Raw genomic sequence first — 26950 nt, forward strand, 5'->3', positions numbered from 1 at the left:
CATATATGTTAATATTCTAAAGAATTTTAAAAAAATAACCCATGCAATGTAATTTTCTTTAAAGGGACTCTTGATCTTCTTAGAAGCATAAAGCAAGTCACTTCACATGTCACCTTGTAATACGTTCCTTTAATTTTTAAGCGACGGGAATGTTACTTAAAAGTCGCTGATATTTTACTGTGTAAGAAAATAACAGTTTAACTAGACTGCAGTTTTTATTTCGTTGTGGGAAAATGAAAAGAATTGTTTATTTCATTGCACAAATTAAAAATTGCCAACAGATTAATCTGGAGAACAGAGTGACACTGCACTAAACCTGAAAGCATATGCTTTAACAATTTGATAATTCAACACTTTGTGCTGTTTTCCATACTTTCAAAAAATATTTTGGACAAAAAATGTTTATAAGAAGTGCAATGGATGGCAATAAAGAAAAGTAGCTTGAACAAGAGTAAGGAGGCCAGCATGCTTCTTTTTTGTAAGAATAGTCAGTACATACATTTTCAAATGATTATGGTGTGGGACGGGAATAGGAAAATCATTTTGAAGAATGAGGTAACTTTATGGTATTAGAATCATGTCCTCCACACTCACATTCAATTGAAGTTACTAAACTATCATTGTGCATTAGGATTCTGGGTAACTAAGAGGATTTAAAATGAGTATTTTAGTTTTTTAATAACTGATAAATATTGGTTTAAAAAACTAAAAAAGCAGCTGAAGTTTGGAAGACTTCTCCCCATGATTCATTGAGAGCTCTCTTCCTTCTAGTCTTAAACTAGCTTTTTCACCTTTATATGAGTAAAATGTAGACCAGATTTATTCAATGAATTCAGCTACCATTTCTCTATATGTATTATATGCCAATTATTTTATAAAGTTCTCAGCATTTCAGATTTACTTAGACATTATCTTCTTGCCTTTAGGGCATATTCATGTTGTGGAGAGAGTCACAACACAATACAATTCCTAATGAGGAGATGAAGGTCACCAACTGCTACTCCATTGCCTACCTTCCATCTGAAGAGGAGCTTTTTATTGACTCATAAAATGTAGCACAAAGGGTGAAAAGTTGCAATGATGTCGGATGGATAAATTTTAAAAATCTAGAAATGAGCTTTAGAAATGTAGATCATGGTGATTATACTGTATTTGGTAACAGAAATTTTCTAAGAGAGTATATATCTCTCAGTTTCTCTCAACACACACACACACACACACACACACACACACACACACACACACACACATCCACGGTGTGTGGAGATGGACAGGTTAGTTTGACTGCAGTAATGATTTCACTATGTATATATCAAAACATCATGTTGTACACCCCAAATATGTATAATTTCTATTTAAAAGAAAATGCAGTAGCTACATTTTGTAAACAAACACAATTTAAAATTGGATGATAGCACAGAAATAAAAATTCAGAATTTTAATATTTTTCAAAAGTTCAAAAAATCGGTTAACCCTGGACCTGGCACAAATTGGCAACACTGAGTAGTGTCTGCATCATGTAGGAGTGTGTGTGTGTGTGTGTGTGTGTGTGTGTGTGTGTGTGTGTGTGATCTACTTTCTTTGCTTCATGCTTATCAAATTTTCCTTCTATCATGATAATTTCTCATGATTTATGGAAATGCTTGCAAATTTATTTCTGTAGCTAAGAAAGTAGTCCCTGAAAAAGAAACTCCTTAGAAAATAAGTTCCTCCTAGGAATGTCATAAGAATTTCTTTCTGAAGCACACCATGTGATTTAACTTGTACTTACTACTTAATTCTCAGATCAGATGTGACCTTTTTCTTTCTACAAAAATAAAAAAAATAGATATACTCATTTTATTTTTTTATTTTTTTCAAAACCAGTGCAGCTTTATTGGCTCAGGCGATGGACATTATCATTGTCAGGCCTGCCCTGTGCTTCCCACCAAACCGATATACTAATTTTAAATCATTCCTGGTAGTAGGTAGAAGAATGATTCCCAAAGTTATTTGTGTCATAATACCCTCAAGAACATGCAATAGGGAATTAAGGTTTTAGATGGAATTTAGATTGAAATGTGGACATAATCTTGGTTTATCCAAGTGGTCCCAATGTACTCACATGTGTCCTTAAAAGTGGAAGAAGAAATAAAGTGTGGGTCAGAGTGATGGCAGTGAGAGAAGGATATGACACCCTTTGGTGCTTCTGAGATCTGTGGCCATGCACAAAATCCAGAAAGAGGCCTCTAGGAGCTAAGCATGTCCTTCAGTTGACAGCCATTAAAGAAACAGAGACTTTTATCCTACAAACACAATAACTGAATTCTAGGAACACCCAAATGCAGGGAAATAGGTTCTGCCCTGGAGCCACAGAAACAATGGCAGCCCTGCAGACATGATTTTGCATGATCCTACTTGGCCTGCTGACATGCATATTAGACATCTTAAGGTAATAAGTCAGCGTTAAGACATGAAGTCTGTGGTGATTGGTTAGAGAAGCAATTGAAAAATAACACATTACTCATTCATTTGTATTTGACTTCACGCTAATGAAAATAGGCATGTCTTAGAACAATTAAATTTCTTTTACATCATTTTAGTGCTGTAGAAGTGCTTTTAGAAGACACACTAACACCTGCATATATTCAACATACTTATAATTATGGTATAATATAAACTCAAGATGCTTTCTACTTACCTTTTTTAAATGTAGGGATGTTGTCATTAATATCAGAAAGTGTAATTAATACACTCGTTGTTCCAGACAGTGCTCCGGGAAGACCAATCCTGTCTTTGGCTTGAACAATTACCCAATATGAATCTTGCAGCTCTCTATCCGTTTTAGAAGATGTTCTTATAACTCCTTTAAAAGTTTGATAAACTCCAATTATTATTTTATTATTAACCATGATATATTCCTAGTTAATTTCAAGAATTCAACCATATTATCATTCTTTTGACACATTTTGAACTACTACAATGTGCCAGACACTGCTCTAGATAAAATAATAACAATAATAGCAAATTAAACAACAATTCTACCTGGACTTTCATCATGGGCCATCACAATATTAAGGACAGTAGTAGACCCTTAATAAAATCCCATTGTATGATAACCCACAGGTAGAGAAGAAGACTGTATTATTTTTACCTCAATCTATTTTCTGCTATCTTCTCTAACATAATGTTAGTGTGCTACAATTAACTTTTCTCCTTAACTTGTAATAAGTTAGGTTATTGTGGGTAAATGTGTAGATTAAAATACCAAATGTATGCAAAAATATTGTGCACCTGTGATGTCTATTTTGAGTCATGTTGAATAAAGAAAGATTGGTTTCTGACACTATTATTCATAATCTACCAATAGAGATGAACACACGCACAGGTATTTGAACTCAAGATGAACCATGATGAATATGTTTATGCATGTCCACTATCTATGAAGTCATTTAGTGAAAAAAAATCATCACTGAATAAAACATAGAAAAAATGTCAGCAGTTTACAGGACAGGGGAATGCAGTCCTAAAGATTTGGGGAACACGTGAAAAAATACAAGAAAGATAATAGTCAATCCTCAAATGTGTCTGGAAAAAGGAATACATTAAAAAATTGTGATACCAGGTTGTGTGTGTGTGTGTATGTTTTATTTTTATTTTTTTTAAATATATTTTATTGATTTTTTACAGGGAGGAAGGGAGAGAGATAGTTAGGAACATCGATGAGAGAGAAACATCGATCAGCTGCCTCCTGCACATCTCCTACTGGGGATGTGCCCGCAACCCAGGTACATGCCCTTGACCGGAATCAAACCTGGGACCTTTCAGTCTGCAGGCCGACTCTCTATCCACTGAGCCAAACCGGTTTCAGCGTGTGTGTATGTTTTAAAGAAAGATAAAATAGCTGCATTCTGAGAGGATTTAACTGTAGATAGAGTATTTCACAGTTATAATCTATTATGTGAATCAGTATGAAAACCATTTAATATATTAAATAGATGCTGCTAGTATCTACCTATATGTAACTCAAGAGAGAATTATTTTATATCAGCAAAGGAGAACAGTATTTGAGCTTCTGATATATCCAAAGATGTAGAGATCAGTACATCAGTGAGTGAGAGGAACACAGAGGCCTTCACTCCCCATGTGGGGGGCTTCCATGAACTTTGCCTACTTTATTTTCAACTTTTCTTCTCATCTTCAGACTGAAGAAAGGATATATATTCCCAGAGCCTCTTATACACACTGAAATTTACAGTTTCATGTTTTTTGGCTCTCATCTGTCTCTCTGCCCATTCCACCTCTCCTCCTTAAATACAATCCATAGCTTTAACTAACTTGCTCAAGATATTTTTAGAAAACGGTGAGAATTGGGAACAAAGACAGTGCTTAAAATGGTCAAGAAGCCCCAGTATGACCCAGCACATGTCTGTTCCTCAGATACCTCATTTTCTACTCTCCTGCTCTGAGCTTTTCTACACTGGCCTCTGGTCTAAGAGCTTCAACACTCTCCCATCTCAGGAATGTCTCTTAGATTCCATAACCTGGAATGCCCTTCCATGCCCTTCACCTCTGCCACAGGCTCAGCTCTGCATTCTGGTTTCAGGGTATTCTGTCTTGACCATCCAATATAAAGTAGTCCTCACTTTCTTTCTCTTATTGGATCTTGTTTGTTTCAGTTGATAATAATATTCACAAACTGAGTGTATGTATTCATGAGTATTCAACATGTTTAATATATATTGGTAAGTTCCAAGGAAGGAATTCATGTTCTTTTTCTGTCTTTGTTATAATTTTTTAAGGGTGTAATTTTATAAATATCCAGTATATTGCATAAAGCCTGTTAACATAATTCACCCCTCTCAACCAAGATTGTGTGAGGGAATTAAAACCTAAAGTCTTAAGGAATCCACTGCAAGTATTAAAATAGCTGTTGTCCTGTGCATCCCGAATAGAAGCTAGGTACCATCCTTGATAGAATTAAAAATAGAGTCACTCAAGTCATATTTTTCTGAATCTGATTCTCTCAAGAAACTCTAATTGAGAAAGAAAGGCTGAGACATTTAATATTTGCTAATTGAGCGAATTGATAAGAAATGTTTAAAGGTCCAATAGAATGCTCTAATTTGTTTAAGCTTTTCATGTTACCAAGATGAAAATAATAATTTGCCTCTTAAAACAAATATAGAATTTTCCTTCTTTTAAAATTTGCCGCATTCCTGGCAGTTAGCTACAAACTTGTTTGTTTTATTTTTGTTTCTTTGTTTTCCATGTTTAGAGATTATAAGCTCTTAAAGGCAGGATTCATATGGGCTTAATCTTTGTTTTGGACATGGCAATCAATATTTTTAAAATGAATTAGTGTCATAGAACTCTTATGCATTTAATTGACATATTTAAAAGAACAGGAAAATGTCCTACTTATTTTATAAAGTATTCAATTGATTAATGGAAATTAGGCAATTTTTATACTTAAATTTTTAAATCTAAATAAAAATGCATAAAATGTAGAAATACATCTTTGAAAGCAAATGCCTTATATCAGTTCCTATATCCAGCTGTAAATTCATGCTTATTATTAGTCATTCTGGTTGGGTTTTTGGTGTATCTCATTGTGGTTTTCATTTGCATTTCCATAAAGATTAACGAGATGAGCATCTACACTAATAGATAAATATGTAAATTGACCATGCCTCCATGACGCCCCACAGCCAATCAGGAGGGAATATGCAAATTAGCAGGACAAAGATGGCAGCAGCCACGAGCCAGCCGGAGCAGGCAAGAGGTTTGTGTTACCCCAAAAACAGAGGAAGCCAAGCTTCCCGCCCACCTCTGCTGGCTGCCAAAGGAGGGGCCTGTGGACAGTGGCCACAGAGCAGGCCGGAGACAGTGGGAGGCTTGGATCACCACCATCAATGGAGGAAATTTGGCTTCCTCCATCGCCAAGGGCGACCCAAGCTTCCTGCCTGTCCTGGATGGCTGCTGAAGGAGGGGCCTGTGGGCGGTGGCCACAGAGTTGGCCTGAGCCACAGGAGGCTTGGGTTGCCCAGGCCGGCCACAGAGGGAGGGGCCTACAAACTACCCTCAGTCCTTCACCCAGGCTGGCCATGCCCCCATGGGTGTGCAGGTCCCTGCTGGGGGGCATGGCCAGCCTGAAAAAAGCCCTCAGCCCCTTACCCAGGCTGGCCACGCCCCCATTGGTGTGCGGGTCCCCTCTGGGGGGTGTGGCCAGCCTGCAAACAGCCATCAGCCCCTCACACAGGCTGGCCATGCCCCACCAGTGGGGACCCTCACCCCATGGGGGTGTGGCCAGCCTGCAAACTGCCCCAGCCCCTGGCCCAGGCCACCCCGCCCCCCAAGGGAACCCCCACCCTGATCTGGGGCACCCTTCAGGGCAAACCAGCCAGCTCCCACCCATGCACCAGGCATCTATCTACACTAATAGAAGGGTAATATGCTAATTAGACTGGGAGACCTTCTGGACGTTCTTCTGGACAAAGTCATGGTGGCGGGGCCGAGGTAGAGGTGGTTAGAGGCCAAGAGCGGAGGGCAGTTGTGTGTGATCAGGCCACTGGGCGGGGCCATTGGGGGTGATCAGGCCAGTGGGGGGGCAGTTGGGGGTGAGCAGGCTGGCAGCGAGGGCCAGTTGGGGGCAAGTAGGTCAGCAGGGAAGCTAGGTGGGGGTAAGCAGACCAGCAGGCAGAGTGGTTAGGGGCAATCAGGTAGGCAGGCAGGTGAGTGGTTAGGAGCCAGCAGTCCTGGATTGCGAGAGGGATGTCCGACTGCCAGTTTAGGCCTGATCCCTGTGGGGTCGGGCCTAAACCGTCAGACAGACATCCCCCAAGGGGTCCCAGATTTGGGAGGGTGCAGGCTGGGCTGAGGGACACCACCCCATGCACAAATTTCATGTACTGGGCCACTAGTTTTTAATATGATTGTAGTCTTTTTTATAACAATATTTTTGTCAAATGCTCATAAAGTTCTTTTCGTCATATTTTGAATTGGGCTATCTGTCATTTTTTAATCGATTTGCAAGAATCCTTACGTATTTGTTATGCCCCACACACAAACCATTTGTGGTATGGGTGTATGGAGCTCGATCTTTCAGCCTTAGAAAAATCATTTAAAAGACTAGAAAATGATTAAATGTTTAAAATACAACCCCTTTATTTATTTTATTTTATTTTTTGTATAACAACAGGTCTGCAATACAACATGTTTGTAAGCTGAGAATTTTTCCTGTTATGTTTGCCTACTTTGAATTATGTTGAATTGCACTTGGTTTCTTTTAGAAATACCTGTTGTTGGCTCAATGGAGAAATATGGTTGGCCATGTAGTAACTCGTATACAAGACGAGCATTATTATTACATAAAGGATCATCAGCATCACTTGCTGTCACCTGGATGACAAATGTCCCTAAAGAGAAAGTAAAGACAAAAGTTAGTACAATGATGATATACAACACAAGACCAGTCTACATCCTTGTTTTGAATTTCAAAACCATGTATAATTTCTATATAGACAAGAGGCTATAACCTCATACTATGTAGAATTTTAAATATCTATGTCTATTACATAATTAAATGTAACCGTTGAACAATCCATTATAATGTGTGATTCAGGATTCTCAAAGGTGTGTTACTAGCAGAGAAATAAAACAAAATTGGAAACACTTTCCATCAAAAATCATGGTGTGATCAGCACCTCAAAAATTAGAGAATATTGATGTAATTTTAATAAATATTATTTAAGTAAGCTGGAAATAGTATCAATTTGAGGACAGGTATAACTATTTTGACTGTTTAATTTCCTTCTATAAACTCCCTGTTTAAAGAACTTTTGTTTTTAATGCAAAGCAAAATCTACCAGATACTGATAAGTAAGCATTATCATTAAATCCAGTAGTAATTAATAGAAATATGAAAAATAAGTACTTGTACATTTAAAATTAATGGTCAACTTAAATTTCTTGGAATCTAGCATTATGGGATTTTTTGAAAAATTGCATTTATTGATTCATAATGTTCTATGTCAATAAGAATGTTAACACAAATAGCACAAAGTCAAGTTTCCTATGTGATTTTTTTTGCAACTAGCATCCTGTGTTTTTAGTTTTTTTAATTTTATAAACTGAGAAAGTGTAATAGAAAGCCCTTCTATTCTTCAGTAATAAAACTTTTGAAACTTTACCATATTCCTTAATTATAGGTAACTGAAGGCCAAGTGCAAGGGGGAGGGGGGCATAACCTGTGGGAATTGGCCTGCTGTGGGAGCGCTGCTCATCCAGTCAGGCTAGCGGCGCTCCCACTGTGGGAGTGCACTGACCACCAGGGGGTAGCTCCTGTGTTGAGTGTCTGCCCCCTGGTGGTTAGTGTGCATCATAGCGACTGGTTGACCAGTGGCTACATGGTTCAAGTACTCAAAATGTACACACATTTGTTTCAAGTGTTTTATTTTTTTTAAAATATATTTTTATTGATTTCAGAGAGGAAGGGAAAGGGAGAGAGAGAGAAAAACATCAATGATGAGTCATTGATTGTCTGCCTCCTGCATGCTCCCTACTGGGGTTGAGCCCACAACCCAGGCATGCACCCTTGACTAGAATCAAATCCGGAGAACCTTCAGTCTGCAAGCCAATGCTCTACCTACTGAGCGAAACCAGCTAAGGTTGTTTCAAGTGTTTTAAAACTTATTTCTGCCACTTGTGACACTATGGATGGATCTTAAGAGCATTAAAATAAGTTAAGTCAGACAAAGACAGACAAATACCACTTAATATCATATGTGAAATATAAAAAAGCTGAACTCATAAAAACAGAGGGTAGATTGCTGGTTACCAGGGACTGCAGGTGGGGAAATTGGGGAGATATTGATCAAAGGATACAAAATTGCATTTAAAACATAAATTCTGTAGAAATGCACAACATAGTGATTATCATCAAATATATTTTTTTTATAAACTTCAAAGCTGCTGAGAAACTAAATCTTAAAGGTCTCACTACTAAAAGAAATGATAATTATGTGACGTGATGGAGATGTTAGCTAGTGCTACAGTGGTAAGCATAGTGCAATATATAAATGTATCAAATCAATACATCATACATCTTAACTTTACACAATGTAATATTAAAATTATATCTAAATAAGTAAATAATAAATAAATAAATTATTGTAGTGATTATGAAGTTATTTCAGCAACAGCGTTTTTAGGAACCACCAATTCAACCAGTTTTTATTGGGCAAGATGTTCTTTTAAATACTCTTTTTGGACACATCCATTTACTTCCCCTACAGCTTCTCATTGTTTCTATTTCATTTCTTTCCATGGGAGTTTTCTGTCCCTAGGTTGCAGAACTAGACTATCTGTATTTAGCTTCAGAAATAATAGTCAAAATCATGGTATGGTTAGTTGTTGACCAAAAGAAATTCTTTGTATTAAAGCCTTAGATTTTCTAACACATGATTATTTCTCATACCCCATGGAAGAAGCTACAAGTAAAAATGAGATATCTACCAAATTCACTCTAGTTTATTGCAGTGCACCTACTATTAATATTATTTTTAAAAAATTAAGGCAGGTAAACTTTGGGTAGTAAACACACAATGCAATATACAAATGATGTATCATAGAATTATACAAGTGAAACCTATATACTCCTATTAACCAATGTCACCCAAATAAATTTAAATAAAATGGTGAAAAAACACAATAAAAATAAAAAAATTTGGAACAAACGTTTCCAGGAAAATTCCTGAAATAAAATAGGGCGAAGCAGAGCTGTTCTGGGTAAAACTGGACATAGAATTACTCTACTTCAGAACACCTGTGACAATATAAAATGACTCCAGGATTATGTATAAAGGAAAGCGACAATTCCCCAGAATAGATATGTGCATATTAAATTGCCCCATCCTTAACACGCGCTATTCCATCGTAAGACTCCATCCTATGATTAGAATTAAATATTAAAAGTTTAGGCTAGAAAACTGTAGTACATCTACACAATGGAATACTATGCTGCTGTAAATCTACACAATGGAATACTATGGTGCTGTAAAAAAGAAGGGATTCTTACCATTTGCAACAGCATGGATGGAACTGGAGAGCATTATGCTAAGTGAAGTAAGCCAGTCAATGAAATAAAAATACCACATGATCGCACTCATTTATGGATAATAATGACCATTATAAACTGATTAATAAAAATAGATACAGAGGCAGAGCAGCATCAAACAGACTCTAAAACTACAGTGGGAAAGTGGTGGTGGGGGTAATAGATCAACCCAAGGACTTGTATGCATGCATATAAGCATAACCAATGGACACAAGACACTGGGGGGTAGGGGAGGCCAGGGGAAGGTCAAGGGGAGAAAAAAAAGGAGACATATGTAATACTCTTTGTAATACTTTAAGCAATAAAACAAAATTTTTTAAAAAAAGTTTAGGTTGGCTAAATCCTTGAAATCGAGTTAGAAATGAATGCAAACCAGTCTTCTCTTGGGAACTGAGCGTGCCTAGGTTAGCATGAATTTCTGAATGGAGTCACATTCACTTGATCAGCTATATCATTGTAAGAGCAAACAATTGCATTTGCTGTCTAAAGATTTTCTTAAATCCTTTTTTTTTTTAATCTATTCGTTTTAGTGAACAAAGGTTTAAATACAATAATTATTCTCTCAGAATCATACAAATATTCAATAGAATAATTCTGGGTTCTATTATCACTTTGAGAGTTGTTATTGTCTGCCAATATCACCCTTGAGAGACTTTTTCAAAAATGCAAATTTAAAATCAGTTTTACTTTTCCAGCTAGCTTCTGAATCTTCAGAACTATTATTTTTTTGCAAAACAACTTTATGATAATAAATTTAAGAGATATTTGACTTCGCCTATTTTTCATAGACTTTATTGCAAAAATGTATTATTATGTATGTTACCCAAGATGTAAACTTGTACCAGTGCTTGAGAGAAAAATTATTAAGTTTAGTACTCTCAGAATCTTCATTTGCTGACATACTTTTTTATTTGTTATAACACAGATAGAAAAATCATAATGAAGTAATGGTATGTCAATATAAAGTATTTATTATTTGTGAGTAATTACATATAAATTATGCTTTGTGTGATAATGGTAATAAATGCTAAACCTTTTTGAAGATTGCAAGCATTATTGATAGCATCAATTATATTCCCAACACTTTAGACTTATTTATCTTTAAGAGTAAATGTAACTAATGTAAGAATAATGTAACTCTGTCAATGTTGATTTATATGGACTTTAGTATAGACCAGCAGTATAACAAAGGACTAAATGATTCTCACCCAAATGTTGTTGAATATTTGTTAAGAAAACTGTATTAGATAGTGATGTCTCATATTTCACACAGAATGTTTCATCTTCTAGTGATTATGGGAGGCATTCAAACATAAAAATGGAAAAGAGTGATAAATTTTGATATGCAGACTAGTTTAGACATCATGTAAGCAATAGAGAAGTCAGCTATCTGTGGCTAGAAAATTAAGAAGTAAAGTTTGCATTTATAGAATACTAAACAAACAGCACACTATAGTTTAATATGGGGCTTGAATGCCAAGATTTGAACTGTAGATTTCAAAATGGCTCATTTATTTTTATATGCAATGTTTTTGTTTTAAACTCAGTGGTAAAAATAATAACAGCCTTTTCTTAGAATGAAGTTATAAATTGTTTAACAGGAAAGGTGTTTTCACTTGCATTTTTAGTACAGGTACACTTTGATTAATATGAAACAAATTTATTGAGAGGATTTTGACTTGTATAATGGTCAAATTTAAAGTAGCACAAATTAAACAATAGTATTTTGACATACAGTCTGAATCTGTGAGTTTTGGCAATAACAAAAACAGATATAAGATATTAGATGATGTAGTAAAAATGTAATTTTCAGAAATTAAATCCGTGATGGAAATGGTGGTTTAATCCATGCATCTGCTTACTCCTTCATACTGAGAACTTATTTTATCAGTGCAATAATTATTAGTTATTTATTAGTATTAATTGGCCCATCCTTACTGTGAGTATACTTGAGATGCAATTATTTTACAGCTTAAAATCTCCAGATGACACTCAAGAAAGAGATGGCATTTCCCTTTTGTCCATGCACTCATTCATTTATTTAATCATACCAAACCTCATAATGTTTTACTCTTGGCCTATTAGATCTTATATTTTTGTGTGGAAGAAATATACTATTTGCAAACCCAGACTAATGAGTGAGAAAACAGAATGTTTTATCATAGCTCCACCTGATAGTTCTAATTTAAAAGTACTGCATTTCAAAGGTAAATGTAATCAGTACAAACCTCTCATTACTTCTAAATGAATATTACTTGTAAATAAATATTACTTGTTAAATAAGCAATGCATGGTTTATAATTTTCTTGGTTTTCTCTTTTCATTATCCTCAAATGTAGATTCCTTCTAATAGAGTACCAAGTTCTAAGTTTAAAGTACAAGTTCAAATATAATAATTAGTAGCAGACTCTAATACACACTAATCTACTTAAGAAAGACAATAGAGAATAAAATTTTTCACTGGTTGCTTTATAAAAGATAAAATGGGGAATTTGGAAGCAAATTAACACTCAAGTACGGCAATGGATATGGAAAGAAGATAAAGAATTAAAGATATATTCAAATAAAATAAGGTCCACACTATCTATTAGTTAAATATTGAGACTGAGGGAAACAGAAAAAATACATATAATATAACCAGTTCCTTCACATCAAAGTTAATAACTGTAAGCATTTTTCAGAGGGAGACCATCTAAAAAATGATTGACAGAGCAATGGGGGTATTCCACTATTTCCGTATTAGAAAGTATTTCTGGTTGCAGCTGCCCGTCATGCTATTGACCCCTTCCATCACTGGACAGATGAAAAGTGCTCATTGCTTTTGGTATGATTCCATACAAAGCCTGGACCCTGGACTTATTTGTAAAGAAATATTTATTCGTACTTCCACAGGCTACATTAATTTACATAGACTGACTAGGTTAATATGTACTGGGACCTCTAATTGCAAAGTGAAAGTGGCCAAATATCATACAGACCAAACCGATGTTTTGTGATCTCCATCAAATCAACCACAACATGGCTACACGTGGTGCCATGATACAAATACTGTATTGTACACACTGGAATCTCATTGTGGGCTCACTCTCCAACTCTATAAAATGCCCGTTATGTACCTCCTCTCTCTAAAATTCCTCCCCTCTGCTCTCAATTACTGCCTTTGCCTCAGGCGTCACTGATTAAATAGAAATAATCACCTGTTACCTGGTTTGTTAACAATATGTTAACCTACCTGGATCTGTCCCCTCTGTTATTCCTTTAGATTTCATCACTCTTTCTCTTCTCAAAAATAGTTTTCTAGCAGTCACATCCCTTTTATTTTGCTTCAAAAATACTCTTCTTTTGCATCATTTCCTATAGTATACAACTATGATATTAAATATCCCAACTTAATAAATAATTAAACGATATATTTTTTAAAAAATTGCCTTTACATTTCACATCCCTCTCTCTCCTGCCTCACATCTCTATTTTTTCCTTGCATAGCACTTTTAAAGAGGTTAAATTAACTGTCAATCACATTTTCTCCTTCCATTCATGCAATAGAGTAATTTCCAACATAATGTACTGACACAAATTCAACCAAATTACTCTTACTGAAAATACTAGGGGCCTTCAACTTGCTAAAACAAAATCAGGGCTATCTTGATTTTATTCAACCTCACAGCAGCATTCCACATAGTTGAAGGATCTCTTCCATTGCAACATCTCCTCTCATATTTCTCTTCTTCCTATATCACTGGCCAATCCCATTCATACTAATTTACCAGTCAACTTCCATTTGCTTAACAGTCGATTTACCAGGTATGTTTTTCTCATCTCTACCTATATTGTCTACTAAGAGGATCTCATATAGTGCCATGACCTACATGCTCACTATAAGCCAATAACTCTCACATTCATAATGCAATCTTCATCACACTGCTTTTCCTAGAACATGGCATGGCTGTCCTCTGATTCATTCCCTTCAAATTTTACCTACTAACATGTCCCCACTTCCTTCAGTCAATTAATCATCAGCATACTTTTCCCATACTGAACACTTTCATAGCATACAGTATCAAATATTGCCTTGTTTATTTAAAATAGGTATTGTTTGTATTATAACTAAAACATGTTCCATACTCGTGATTACTAGTAACTCTATATATCTCCTTCACAATTGAATCCGCAGTTTCAAAGGAAAGTTCCTAGAACATGTTAAATTTATAATATGTACTTATTAAAGAAGAAGGATGAGGTGAGTAAAGAAGAGAAAGAGAAGGAGTAAAAGAAGGAGGAGGAGGAGGAGGAGGAGGAGGAGGAGGCAGATCGAGGGGGAATAAATAATATTTCATTGCCTAGCTACCAAATGGAATAATACTAATATGTCCTTTAAACCTAATGATAATTGGTTGTAATACATATTACACAATTAAAGTTATTTATGCTTTAATTAAAGACCTATGTTCTGAATACATGTAAAAAGAGGTCTTTAAATTGCTACCTGGAAGGTTAAAAAACAAAGAAATCAGGAAAATGTACCATGTTATATACATTTTTATACTCACTGGCTAATGAATCAAGTGATAAGGTAAAACAGTTTTTGAGCATGGAAGCAAAATTTAAAATGATCATTATTAAATCACATTTAAGTTTATCATGTTAGTAAATTATATACATTTAATTTAATTATATATTGTGTTATCAAAATTATCTTAATGGGGGTGGGGCTGGCCAGGTCTGGGTCTTGTGTAATTTCGAGGTGCACATGGGTGGGCAGGGACTTGATTCTGGTTCCCGTGGTGAGCCCTAGACTCTGACAGGAAGAAGAGTTTCATATATATTTTACTAATTTTCTTTCATCTTTGACACTTTTATTATAGAGAAAGGCAAATAGCAATATTAAAATATTTCCTCCATTTAATCCTTTTTAATGTGCATGAATTTTTGTACCGGATCACTAGTTTCAAATATTTTACTTAACATGCTTGTAAAAGGAAGTACAAATGTAGAACTTTCAAATAATTCATTTCCAATTCATATGCTCAAAATCTCAAACTTGTTTACATTGCTAATATATGTTTGATGTCAATTAATATGTAATACCTTCTGGAGACATCTCTGGTACAACGGCCGCATAAGGTTCATGTAGGAATTTTGGTGCATTGTCGTTGATATCTGTAACTTTGACAACAAAGTCAGATTCAGATTCCACAGCCTTTCCAGTAGTTCTGTCTATTAAATGGGCTTTTAGATTGTAAAAGGCCTGTTTTTCTCTATCCAGCTTCTGTGCCACAGATAAGACACCTGTTGTTTCATCAACGAAAAAAATACTTCTGGCTCCATCTCCTGAAATCCTGTACTCCAAAGACTTGGATCCATTGTGCATATTTGAGCTCAGCTGCAAGTGCAAAGAGTGATCATTTAGTCTCCATACGTGTCGAAATGGGCAAGTCAATTATAGTGGTTTTATTTTCTAGTCTGCTTATTATTCCCCAAGTTAATAATTCCATACAACTCCCATATAATATTTAAAAAGGTATAATATTAACTTTAAGATTAAATTCTATCTCCACATATATTCTATTCAATCCTCAAATATACCTGTTCTCTTTGCGCTCTCATTATTTTTATATTTTAAAAGCAAAGTAAATCTGTTTATCTTTGTGTTAATATAATTTTGAATTTCAGGTATAAAAAAGTGTTATTATGATATAGAGAACATTGGTTGTATTTTTTTATATCTAAATTATTTTTACACAAAGAGGAAAACCTGCCAAAAGCTCCTAATTATTGTGAATCCATGATTTTCTTGTTTCATCACTTATGAATATACCCTTCTTCAAAGCAAGAGCTTCTCTGAAATTTTACAAAGTGAACCAAGAAATAAAATCTTAAATTCATAACTTTCTGATAGCTCAAGATATAAAGTATTATTCCTGACTAATTAATAAATTGTTCTGTGTGCTTGGGGGAGGATATCTGAATATATTTAAAACAACTAATTTTAATAACGCATTGAGTATCACTGCCATACAATAAAAGAAATAAATTGGTACTACTAATAAAAAGCTAAGGAAAAAGTTCTAGCTATCTTAATTTGACAATTCATTATCATAAAATAAAAAGTCTTCATGACCTAATAATAAGAAATTAAGAAAAACAAATGTCCTCTATCATTTTGATGTAGTTTGAAAATTTGATTCAATATTGGAATGAAAATGTCAAGTTTAGCAATGTATACATGCTTTTCAAGTTCATTGATAGACTAATTTTCATAAGTCAGTGCTTGGTTTTTATAAGAACCCAGATTTAAGTTAAAAAAATATTTTCTCAAACATCTGCTTCTTAATGTTGTAAGATGCATCAGTTACACACATTTGAATTTCATGGATTCAGGTATTATTAAATTTCTATATTGCCATTCAAAAATATTTTCTCAATCATGCAGTTATTATCAATTTGGCAAATCAACATGACTTGAAATTTTTACTTAATTGTGCTTTCCAGACTTAATCACTTTTTAAAAATAGGTCAAAAAGAAAGTTATGTTGAGCACCTCAGCTACATTTTATTTTATTTTTTTAAAAAAATATATTTTATTGATTTTTTACAGAGAGGAAGGGAGAGAGATAGAGAGCCAGAAACATCGATGAGAGAGAAACATCGATCAGCTGCCTCCTGCACGCCCCTCACTGGGGATGTGCCTGCAACCAAGGTACATTTCCTTGACCGGAATCGAACCTGGGACCCTTGAGTCCACAGGCCGATGCTCTATCCACTGAGCCAAACCGGTTCTGGCTACTACATTTTATTTTTACCAGCTATTTACTTACAAGCACCTAAACATTCATTATTACTTTCTTTTAAACAAGTTATCTATATACTAGGGGCCCGGTGCACGAAATTCGTGCACTGGGTGTGTGTGTGTGTGTGGGGGAGTGTCCCTCAGCCCAGCCTGCCCCCTCTCACATACTGGGAGCCCTCAGGCGTTGACCCCCATCACCCTCCAATAGCAGGATCAGCCCCTTGCCCAGGCCTGACGCCTCTGACAGAGGCATCAGGCCTGGGCAGGGGACCCTCATTTCCCCCCATCACTGGTTCGGCCCCCAGCCCAGGCCTGATGCCTCGGCCAGAGGCGTAGACCCCCATCACCCTCCGATCGCCTGATCGGCCCCTTGCCCAGGCCTGACGCCTCCGCCAGAGGTGTCAGGCTTGGACAGGGGACTCCCATCTCCCCCCGATCACTGGCTCTGGCCCCCACCCAGGCCTGAGGCCTCTGGCCCAGGAATCATGCCTGGGCAGGGGACCCCCATCTCCCTCTGATCGCTTGCTCCACCCCCCGCCCAAGCCTGATGCCTCTGACCCAGGCTTCAGGCCTGGGCAAGGGGACCATCATATCCCCCCAATCCCCGGCTCCGCCTCCCACCCAGGCCTGATGCCTCGGCCAGAGGAGTTGACCCCCATCACCCTCCGATCACCAATCACCGGATCAGCCCCTTGACCAGGCCTGAGGCCTCTGGCAGAGGTGTCAGGCCTGGGCAGGGGACCCCCAGCTCCTCGTGGTTGCAGGCTCCGCCCCTGCCCAGGCCTAACGCCTCTGGCCTAGGTGTCCGGCCCAGGCAGCGGGGACCCGCAGCTGCAGCGGCCCCGCGATCGTGGGCTCCGCTTTAGGCCCAGGCAAGGGACCCCTAGCTCCCAGGACTGCCAGCTTCGACTGTGCCCAGCTCCCATCTCTGGCTCCACCCCTACTTCCTGCTATCACTGGCCAGGGCGGCAAAGGCACCTGATTCTCTGATCATGGCTGGGGGGCAGGGTAAAGGCGGCCCCAGGGCCGCCTTTGCCCTGCCCCCCAGCTCTTAGCTCCCCCCTGGGTTTCCGATCACTGTCAGTGGCAGGGGGCTTCTTCCTGCTTTCCCTTTCACCTCCCTGCATTGTGCCTACATATGCAAATTAACTGCCATCTTGTTGACAGTTAACTGCCAATCTTAGTTGGCAGTTAATTTGCATATAGCCCTGATTAGCCAATGAAAAGGGTATCGTCGTACGCCAATTACCATTTTTCTCTTTTATTAGATAGGATTATTATTTAAGCCTAATGAAGTTGTTTAGAGATTACTGTATTTTCATAAATATGTTTACAGAATGCAAAAATAGGCAAAGTCAGTTGCTATGTGAAAGAGGTGGGGGGGAAAGAAACGTGTAGGGAGGAGAAAAATAAAAAAACAAACTAGAAAATGTGGCAATGAGCCAGGGAGGTAGTCTGTCTGGACTGCACTGATGCATTTCCCTGTAGAGCCTTACTCACTAAAAGCCACAAGCCCCTGTTGGCCTGTCATTCTTTCAATGAATGGAGAGCATATGGAGTTCTGTGGAGTCCACTGTAAATGTGGTTAGAGAGACTCGGTTAAGTAGCAGACACTTAACTACAGACCTCCTTTATGGTATTCTGCCTGTGATTTACCTGCAGTCATCTTACAAAATGAAAAGGGAGGAGAAATATTACTTTCAGGACATGTGTGCATACAATTTGAATATGTGCCTAAGGCCCTAGTCTAAGCCTTTGGTTGAATGTACTCATATACATTTGGACAATGGAATAGATGAGCTCCTATGGAATCTGGACATCAGGCTAACGCCGCAGTTCTCCTGAAAGGGCTAGAAAAAAGAGTTAATGAATTCTGAGTGCTTCACCCTTTGGGCCCAATTAAATTTTAGTGCCAGTTAATTAGCAGTTAAACTTACTTCAGTTCATTCATCTATAGAAAGAGCTTTACAGAACAGGACTTGATATTGTAATTACCTCTATTTAAAGAAAATCAAAGAATAATAAAAGCCAAAAGTATAAATAGGAAATGTTCTTTCTCATTAAGGAAATTCTCTTACAATATATTCTTATAAGAAAGTGAAAATAATAATTCTTTGTATTTCAACTTCACTAATCAAATGAATATGTAGGCTCTTGAAGCTACTCAACTGTAAAAGAATTTGGTATTAACCTGCTTCATTAAAAATTAATGAGGTGTATATCAACACCTGCTTAGCATAATAGAAAACCAGGCTAAATACTGTTGGTAACTTTATTGTTCTCAGTGTAGTTGCTTTGATCCATTACCAAAAATAACACCATCAAACTTCCAGATGTAGATAATGAGGGCTGTGTCTTTACATGGGAGACTAAAGTGAAATGGGAATACTAGAGCTTTCCCTCTTCTGCAAGCTTTTGTGGTTACTCTAGGTGCTAACAAACCTGAAGCAATTAATTATGCTGGTATTTGAAGTTTTCTAATGGTTCTACGGAGAAAATTTAGAATTCATCTAATACCAAAACTTTCAACTCATTTATTTAGATTTATACAACATTATTTCCTGTAACATTTTCAGAAAATCAGTACCTGGCCAATGCTCTTTCTAGTGATATTCATTTCCTCTTCTACAAAATACTGGTTCCAAATCCAGCCACTCTTCAGTCTCAGATGAGGCCCTTCCGAGTGCTTCGCTTCCTCTGTTTTAGAGTTTTCTGTTGCTGTAAGGCAAGGCCGTAGGAGGGGAACTCCCAACATCAAATGTAGGAATAAGCAACAATTCATTCTGCTCGTTTGATGCCAGCTGATGGATACTCTTTAGAAGAAACTATATGTTGCAAACGAAAATCTTAGGTTCCTTTATGATCTTTTTAAAAATCTGAAGTATCTTTCACATTCCTAAAGAACAAAACACAAAAACAAAATTTACCATTTTAAAAATAACACTCTCTCACATAATTGCTAATGTAAGGATACAACATTTGCATTCATAAAATGCAAATGAGACAAAAATACACATTTAATTCTCCTGTTTTGACTAAGCCCGTTAATTATATTTTGTAGCTCAGCGATAACTTGAATGTCATTAATGGTACATTTCTGCTCAGGCACGGTGCAGCTTAAGCTGCAGTCAAATCTGCCTGAAGGTTGGAAAGTTGCTCTGGAGTCTCCTTGATTGATAGCTGACATTCAGATAGACTTTAAACAAAATTATCAGGATAATATTGATTAATAGGATCATATAGGTTTCAGGAGCAGTTTTCTATGATACACTAGTAAGATTTGTATGTTGCACTGTGTGCTCACCACCTAAAGTCAAATCTTATGTCACCATATTTTAGGCCGCCTTTAGCCCACCACCTTCCCTCTGGCAACCACCACACTGCCTTTTGTGCCCACGAGTTTCAGTTTTATATCCCACACTAGGGGCCCAGTGCCCAAATTTGTGCACCTTGAAAGGAACTGTGGGCTTCGAGGCTGCAGTGGGCACAGGGGTGGGTCTCGGCCCATCCTCCGTGCCCCCACCTGGTCCCTTTCACCACGACCCTCAGTCCCCTGTCTGCCAGCAGGTCCACTCTTACTGCTGCCACTCCCACATGCTGACAGTGCCAGCCATGCTCACACCTGCTGATGGTGCAATTGGGGCCAGTGCCAGCAGCAGGTGCAATTAGGGCCGGTGCCGTCAGCTGATGCAAGCAGTGACTGCTGCCCTGATCGCCCCTTAGGAGTAGGGGGAGGTATAGAAGCCCTCGGGGCAATTGGGGCTCACAGCCACTGCTTGAACCCGCTGATGGCACTGAGCAATCAGGACCAGCACCAGGCACCAGCAGCAGGTGTGAGTGATGGCTCCAATGCCGACTGTGGGTGCAACTGGTGCCCTGCCTTCGTCTGGCACCCTCGCTCACCTGCTCCACCATCCCATCATGGCCAATGCCCGCCATGTTCTGTGCACACCCCCTGGTGGTCAGCACACATCATAGCAACCAGTCGTTCAGTTGTTCGGTTGTTCCGCCATTAAGTCTATTTGCATATTAGGATTTTATATATATATAAGATGTGAAATCATATGGTTCTTAGAATTTTTCTGACTGGCTTATTTTACTTAGAAAAATATTATCAAGTTCCATCCATGTTGTCACAAATTGAAGTATTTCATTTTTTCTTATGGCTGAGTGATATTCTACATCTTCTTTATTCAATCCTCTATTACAGGACACTTTGGTTGTCTCCATGTCTTGGCCACCATGAATAATGCTGCAATAAATATAGGAGTACGTATATGTTTGCAAATACATGTTTTTGAGCTTCTGGGGTATATATACAGGAGAGGGATGGCTGGGTCATATGGTAACTCTATTCTTAATTTTTTGAGAAATCGTCAGACTGTTTTCCATAGTGGCTGGATCAGTCTACATTCCCATCAGCAGTGAATGAGGGTTCCCTTTTCTCCACAACCTCTCAACACTTATTAATACTTGTTAATAAAACCATTCTAAGAGGTGTGAGGCAGTATTTCATTGTAGTTTTCATTTGCATTTCCTTAATTGCTAGTGAGATTGCACATCTTTTCATAGATCTGTTGGCCATTTGTATGTCTTCTTAGAGAGGTGTCTGTCTGGGACTTCTGCACATTTTTTAATTGGGTTGTTTGTTTGGCATTGAGTTTTATGGGTTTTTATACATATTGGATATTAAACCACTGTCGGAACTATTGTTTGCAAATATTATCTCCATATGGTCTGCTGCCTATTTGTTTGGAATGCTGTGCAGAGGCTTTTTAATTTAATATAGTCCCATTCATTTATGTTTACCTTTACCTCCCCTGCCTTTGGGGTCAAATTCATAAAGTGTTCTCTATGACCAATTCCATAAGTTTAGTACCTATGTTTTTTTTTCTATGTAATTTATTGTTTCAGATCTTATATTTGGGTCTTTGATCCATTTTGAATTAATTTTTTACATGTTGGAATTTGCACAAAAAAAGAATAAAAAACCTATGAATAAACTTAAAGAATCTGAAAGACCTATATACTAAAAACTGCAAAACAGTATTAAAAGAGATTGAAAAAGACACAACAAAATGGAAAAATGTCCCGTGTTCTTGCATTAGAAGAATCAACATAGTTAAAATGGCCATATAACTCAAAGAATATTCATATTTAATGCAATACCCATCAAAATCCCAATGTCATTTTTAAAGTAAATAGAACAGAAAAATCATCATATTTGTATGGAACCTCAAAAGACCCCAAATAGCCAAAGCAATCCTGAGGAAAAAAAAAGAATGAAGCAGGAGTATTACACTACCTGACTTCAAATTATACTACAGAGCTACTGTAATCAAAATAGTATGCTTCCAACAGAAAAACAGACACATAGATCATGGAACAGAATTGAGAGCCCAGATGTAAAACTACATGTATATGGGCAGATAATTTTCAACAAAGGAGCCAGAAACAAACAATAGCATAAATAAAGCGCCTTCAATAAATGGTGCTGGGCAAATTGGAAAGCCACATGCAAAAATAAAAAAATGAAACTAGACTTTAAAAAAAAAAAGCCTGCTTACTTCTTCCATTTTATCTAGTAAAAACACTATCCCATTAAAGCAACAGCAAGGAAAAAATATGATATTTCTACTCTTTTTCAATAAAAATATGTTTTCTCATACAATCTTCAAAAACTATGGTTTTATGTAGTATTAAATAAGCAAACTGATAATTCACCTTAAAACCCAGAGGGCTAGCCAGAACTGGTTTGGCTCAGTGGATAGAGTGTTGGCCTACAGACTCAAGGGTCCCAGGTTCGATTCCAGTCAAGGGCATGTACCTTGGTTGCAGGCACATCCCCAGTGGGGGGCGTGTAGGAGGCGCCTGATCAATGTTTCTCTCTCATGGCTGTTTCTAACTCTCTATCCCTCTCCCTTCCTCTCTGTGGAAAATCAATAAAATATATTAAAAAAACAAACAGGGGGCTTAATAATCCCTTATACTGATGTTATAAAACACTCTGAGAATAGAATGTTTGTGCAAGATATTTCCCATTTTATGCTATGAAATAGAGGAAATGGAATGTTTTTTATCTTAACAATAAAGAATGCAGGTTTTTGCCCTAGCTGGTTTGGCTCAGTGGATAGAGTGTCGGCCTGAGAACTGAAGGGTCCCTGGTTTGATTCTGGTTAAGGTACATGCCTGGGTTGCGGGCAAGATTCCAAGTAGGGGGCGTGCAAGAGGCAGCCAACCAATGATTCTCTCTCATCATTGATGTTTCTATCTCTCTCTCTACCTCTCCCTTCCTCTCTGAAATAAATAAAAATATACTTTTAAAAAAGAATGCAGGTTTTAGAAAATAAATACAAAATTATAGTGACTGGGTAAAAATGACTGAATGTTTTTAATATGTAAGACAAAGTTATCTTCTAGTTGTAAATATTAAAACAAAAAAACCCTCAAACTGTGGAGTTTTCTTTCTTTTGTTAAAAAATATATTTTATTGATTTTTTTACAGAGAGGAAGAGAGAGGGATAGAGAGTTAGAAACATCGATGAGAGAGAAACATTGATCAGCTGCCTCTTGCACACACCCTACTGATGATGTGCCCGCAACCAAGGTACATGCCCTTGGCCAGAATCGAACTTGGGACCTTTCAGTCTGAAGGCCAATGCTCTATCCACTGAGCCAAACCGGTTAGGGCTGGAGTTTTCTATTTAAAGTTTTCCATTTACCTGAGATTGATCACACACACACACACACACACACACACACACACACACACACACGCGCGCGCGCGCGCATACACACAGGTGTGTGTGTGCCTGTGTGTGTGTGTGTGTGTATGTGTGTGTGTATGAAAAATCACATTTTCAAAAATGGGGATGGTGTAGTCCCTCTGCAGTTCCTTTAAGCCAATGTATTTGTTATAAGTTTACTTAACAAAAGTCATGAAGAATCCAGCTGAGATGAAAATTAAAGATAAACTCCACCCTTACTATTTGAGATTCAAGTACTGTCTATTGTTTAGAAATTGTTAAATATGTATATTTAATATCTAGTGAATAATTAAAACATTTGGAACATTTAGTTTTCTTTATGATAATGTATTTTGCATAAATTTGGAAAATTATCACTAACAGTAACTTTAAGTATACTTATAATGTTAGATGAATAACATTCTTATTAACTTTATATTAAGATATTTTCATACATCTAGAAATAGAGAAAATAGTACAATGAACACCTAGAGACCATTACTTAGATTCAAAATGATCAAGGCTGGACAATCTTGTTCCATCTATGTACATATCCACTTTCAGATGTTAAAACAAATTTAAAATGTTATAGTATATTAACTATTCATTACACACTTGGGCACAAATGCTACATATATAGGTGCAATTAATCTTTCTAAAAATCAAAATTGAATACTAAAAATTGAGAATAAGTCTTTAATATAATCAAATATTCAACCAGTGTTCAAATTAAAATACTTTTTACTTACGATTCAAAGATGTCTACAGAATGCAGTTTGTTAATGTATTTCTTTGGTCTCATTTAGTCCATACGTTTCATCAGTTTAAATTTAATTTTCCTTTTCACTTATGTGTTGGACAAGCAAGATAGAGTTTCCTAAAATATGACTTAATATGTTTATTTTCTATAAATCAGTAGAGGTTTGATTAGATGCAATTTTAAAGATTTGTCAAAAATACTCAGAGCTGATACTTGGTACTTCCTATTGCATGATGTCTGGAGGCATAAAATACCTAGTTTTTCCCCATTTTGTTTTCAGTGTTAAAGTTGTTCTTGTTTCCAGATTCAATTGTTGGTTGGTTCAGTTATTATGAATTTCCTAGTTGCCATTTGTATCAAAGTCTTACCAATTATTGATTATTGCTTAAATTGACTACGTCAGTGACCAGATGGTGAAACACCACTGAGAAATAGAAATTCAAAAAGCACCAAAAGAAACTCCTACACAAATTAATATTTGGAATAAAAACAAAATTCACAGGATGGTTTTATTAAAAGATGAAACATTACAGAAGATAATACATTGGTTTTGAAGATTGTTTAATAGAAATTATTAAAATTAAAGTACAAAGATAAAGTACAATAGTAAAAGTAATTCTTAAAATTAAAAAAAAATTCTTAACTGAGGAACAATCTTAAGTGGTATTATAAATATGTCATTTGAGTCCTAACAAGGAAGAGAGATATTGGCTTAAGAAATGATAATGGCTAAGTGTAAAGAGCAAATAATAAAATTAGAGCAGAAAAATAAAACGGTAAGAATATCTAATAAATGTTCATCAGAAATAATGTAAGACTGATAGAATGGCATCATAAAGTTATGAGAGAAAAACTTTTAACCCATAATTAGATAACCTTTAAAAAAAAGGGTCATATAAAGCAAAGTAGAAAAATTAATCAATAATATCACTGAACTCTAAAAATACTAAGTACAAATTCTTCAGAATTAAGGACATGTGAATTTACACAACGTAATAAAATATGGAAATATAAAAATAAAGGTAAATATAAAATGTTATTTTGTGTTTTATTAATATTATAAAAATAATTTCACTATTTATTCATTAACAACAAGGTGTTTCAAAATATATAACCTATGTAGAAGTAAAATTCATGATAGTGGCACAAACAACAAGATGTGGAAAATAAAAATATCTGGTAGTCAACTTCCTATGGATAAAAATATCAGTCATTCAAGTAAACTGCTGTGACAAGTGACTAATGTACATCAAAATGAACTACTGATGCACACATCTCAAAATAATTATGCTGAGTGAAAAAAGCTTGACAAAAAAATCCATATTCTATGTTTCCATTAATATGTCATTCCAGAAAATGTTAACCTAGCACAGTGACAGAAAACAGATAGTAGTAGTTCAAAGAGAATGGAGGTGAGGAGGGAACAGAAAGGATGACCAGGATCATGATGGAACATTGTGAGTTAATAGCTATGCTCTTTATCTTGATTGAGATTATGGTCTCACAGGAGGAAAAATATGTTTAACCTATAAACTAACAAATATTTTTTACTCCTTTATACATGAAGAAACTTTCAAACTTGTCCACTGGGAGGCAATGTAGATCCAATTAATTGGGGAAAACTTATTAAAAAAGAAAGTTCAGATTGAGGTACTACATAATACCAATTGTAGAAGTGTGTCACAATTAGAAAATAATACCCTACAAGACAACTGTCATAAATAGATTTTGTAAAATAAGTGTAGGTAAACAAAAATATGACATGCAAAATTTATCATCATAATTACCATGATAGTAGGGAGAGAAATTGGCTTAAAGGCTGGACTTTAGAAATAACTATCATATTTTTCTCCCTCTAAAACAATCTAAATTATATATATCAAACAATAGTATTCATTAAATCTGGGTGATTCCTCTACCATGTGTCATATTTTTATATGATTGAAATATTTCACAATTAAATTTAAGTCAAAATATAATTTTATAATACTAAATCATAATAAAATAAATATGGGTACCCTTTCATTTGAACCTTTTTGTATAAAAGTACAAGAATGAAAAAGTAGCAGAAATGTTGTCTGAATTATGAAATAATGTGGCTTTGTTTATACTCTTCTCAATTCTAAATTTTCTATAATGGTAAGAAAATATACCCTTCTATTTAAAGGAAAGAGAAAACATTTCAAATCATGGTCCACTTGTGATTGAAGACTGTTGGCAGCTGTCAACATGCCAGACTGAGAAATACTCAGGGCTGAGTCCCAGCGAATAAGGAAAAGTGCTATCAATTAGTATTCTGAAATGGTCCCTAGAGAAACAAGCAGTGACATTTTCACCCTACATCTGCAATCCTGGTTACAGTTTCCAATCAGGTGAATAGCTGGATAAAAACTGGCATGTTATTTAAATATGGAAAAAGAAAGTCATGCTAATACGGTCTCTTGTTAGTGTGTGCTTCAATTTAATCTAATTGTCAGAATCTAGGGGTAATTCTTTATATTTATTAAGTAAAATAGAGTATTGTATAATTCAAAATATATGATCTATAATAATGAAAT

General features: G+C 36.2%; 1 protein-coding gene across 3 annotated transcripts in view; it reads right to left on the minus strand.

Moving 5' to 3' along the window:
- The window catches only part of CDH19 (cadherin 19), a 64239-nt gene that overhangs the window by 23250 nt on the left and 14039 nt on the right, over window positions 1–26950 (minus strand). For all 3 annotated transcript variants that reach the window (XM_059706328.1, XM_059706327.1, XM_059706329.1), the window contains exons 2-5: window positions 19474–19782; window positions 15185–15479; window positions 7278–7397; window positions 2681–2845 (exon numbers count right to left, since the gene is read on the minus strand). In XM_059706328.1, the coding sequence (XP_059562311.1) occupies window positions 2681–2845; window positions 7278–7397; window positions 15185–15479; window positions 19474–19668 (775 nt within the window). In that variant the 5' untranslated portion in view covers window positions 19669–19782. The remainder of the gene's footprint in view (window positions 1–2680; window positions 2846–7277; window positions 7398–15184; window positions 15480–19473; window positions 19783–26950) is intronic.

Source organism: Myotis daubentonii, chromosome 8 (genome assembly GCF_963259705.1).
Source record: "Myotis daubentonii chromosome 8, mMyoDau2.1, whole genome shotgun sequence".
Lineage (NCBI taxonomy): Eukaryota > Metazoa > Chordata > Mammalia > Chiroptera > Vespertilionidae > Myotis > Myotis daubentonii.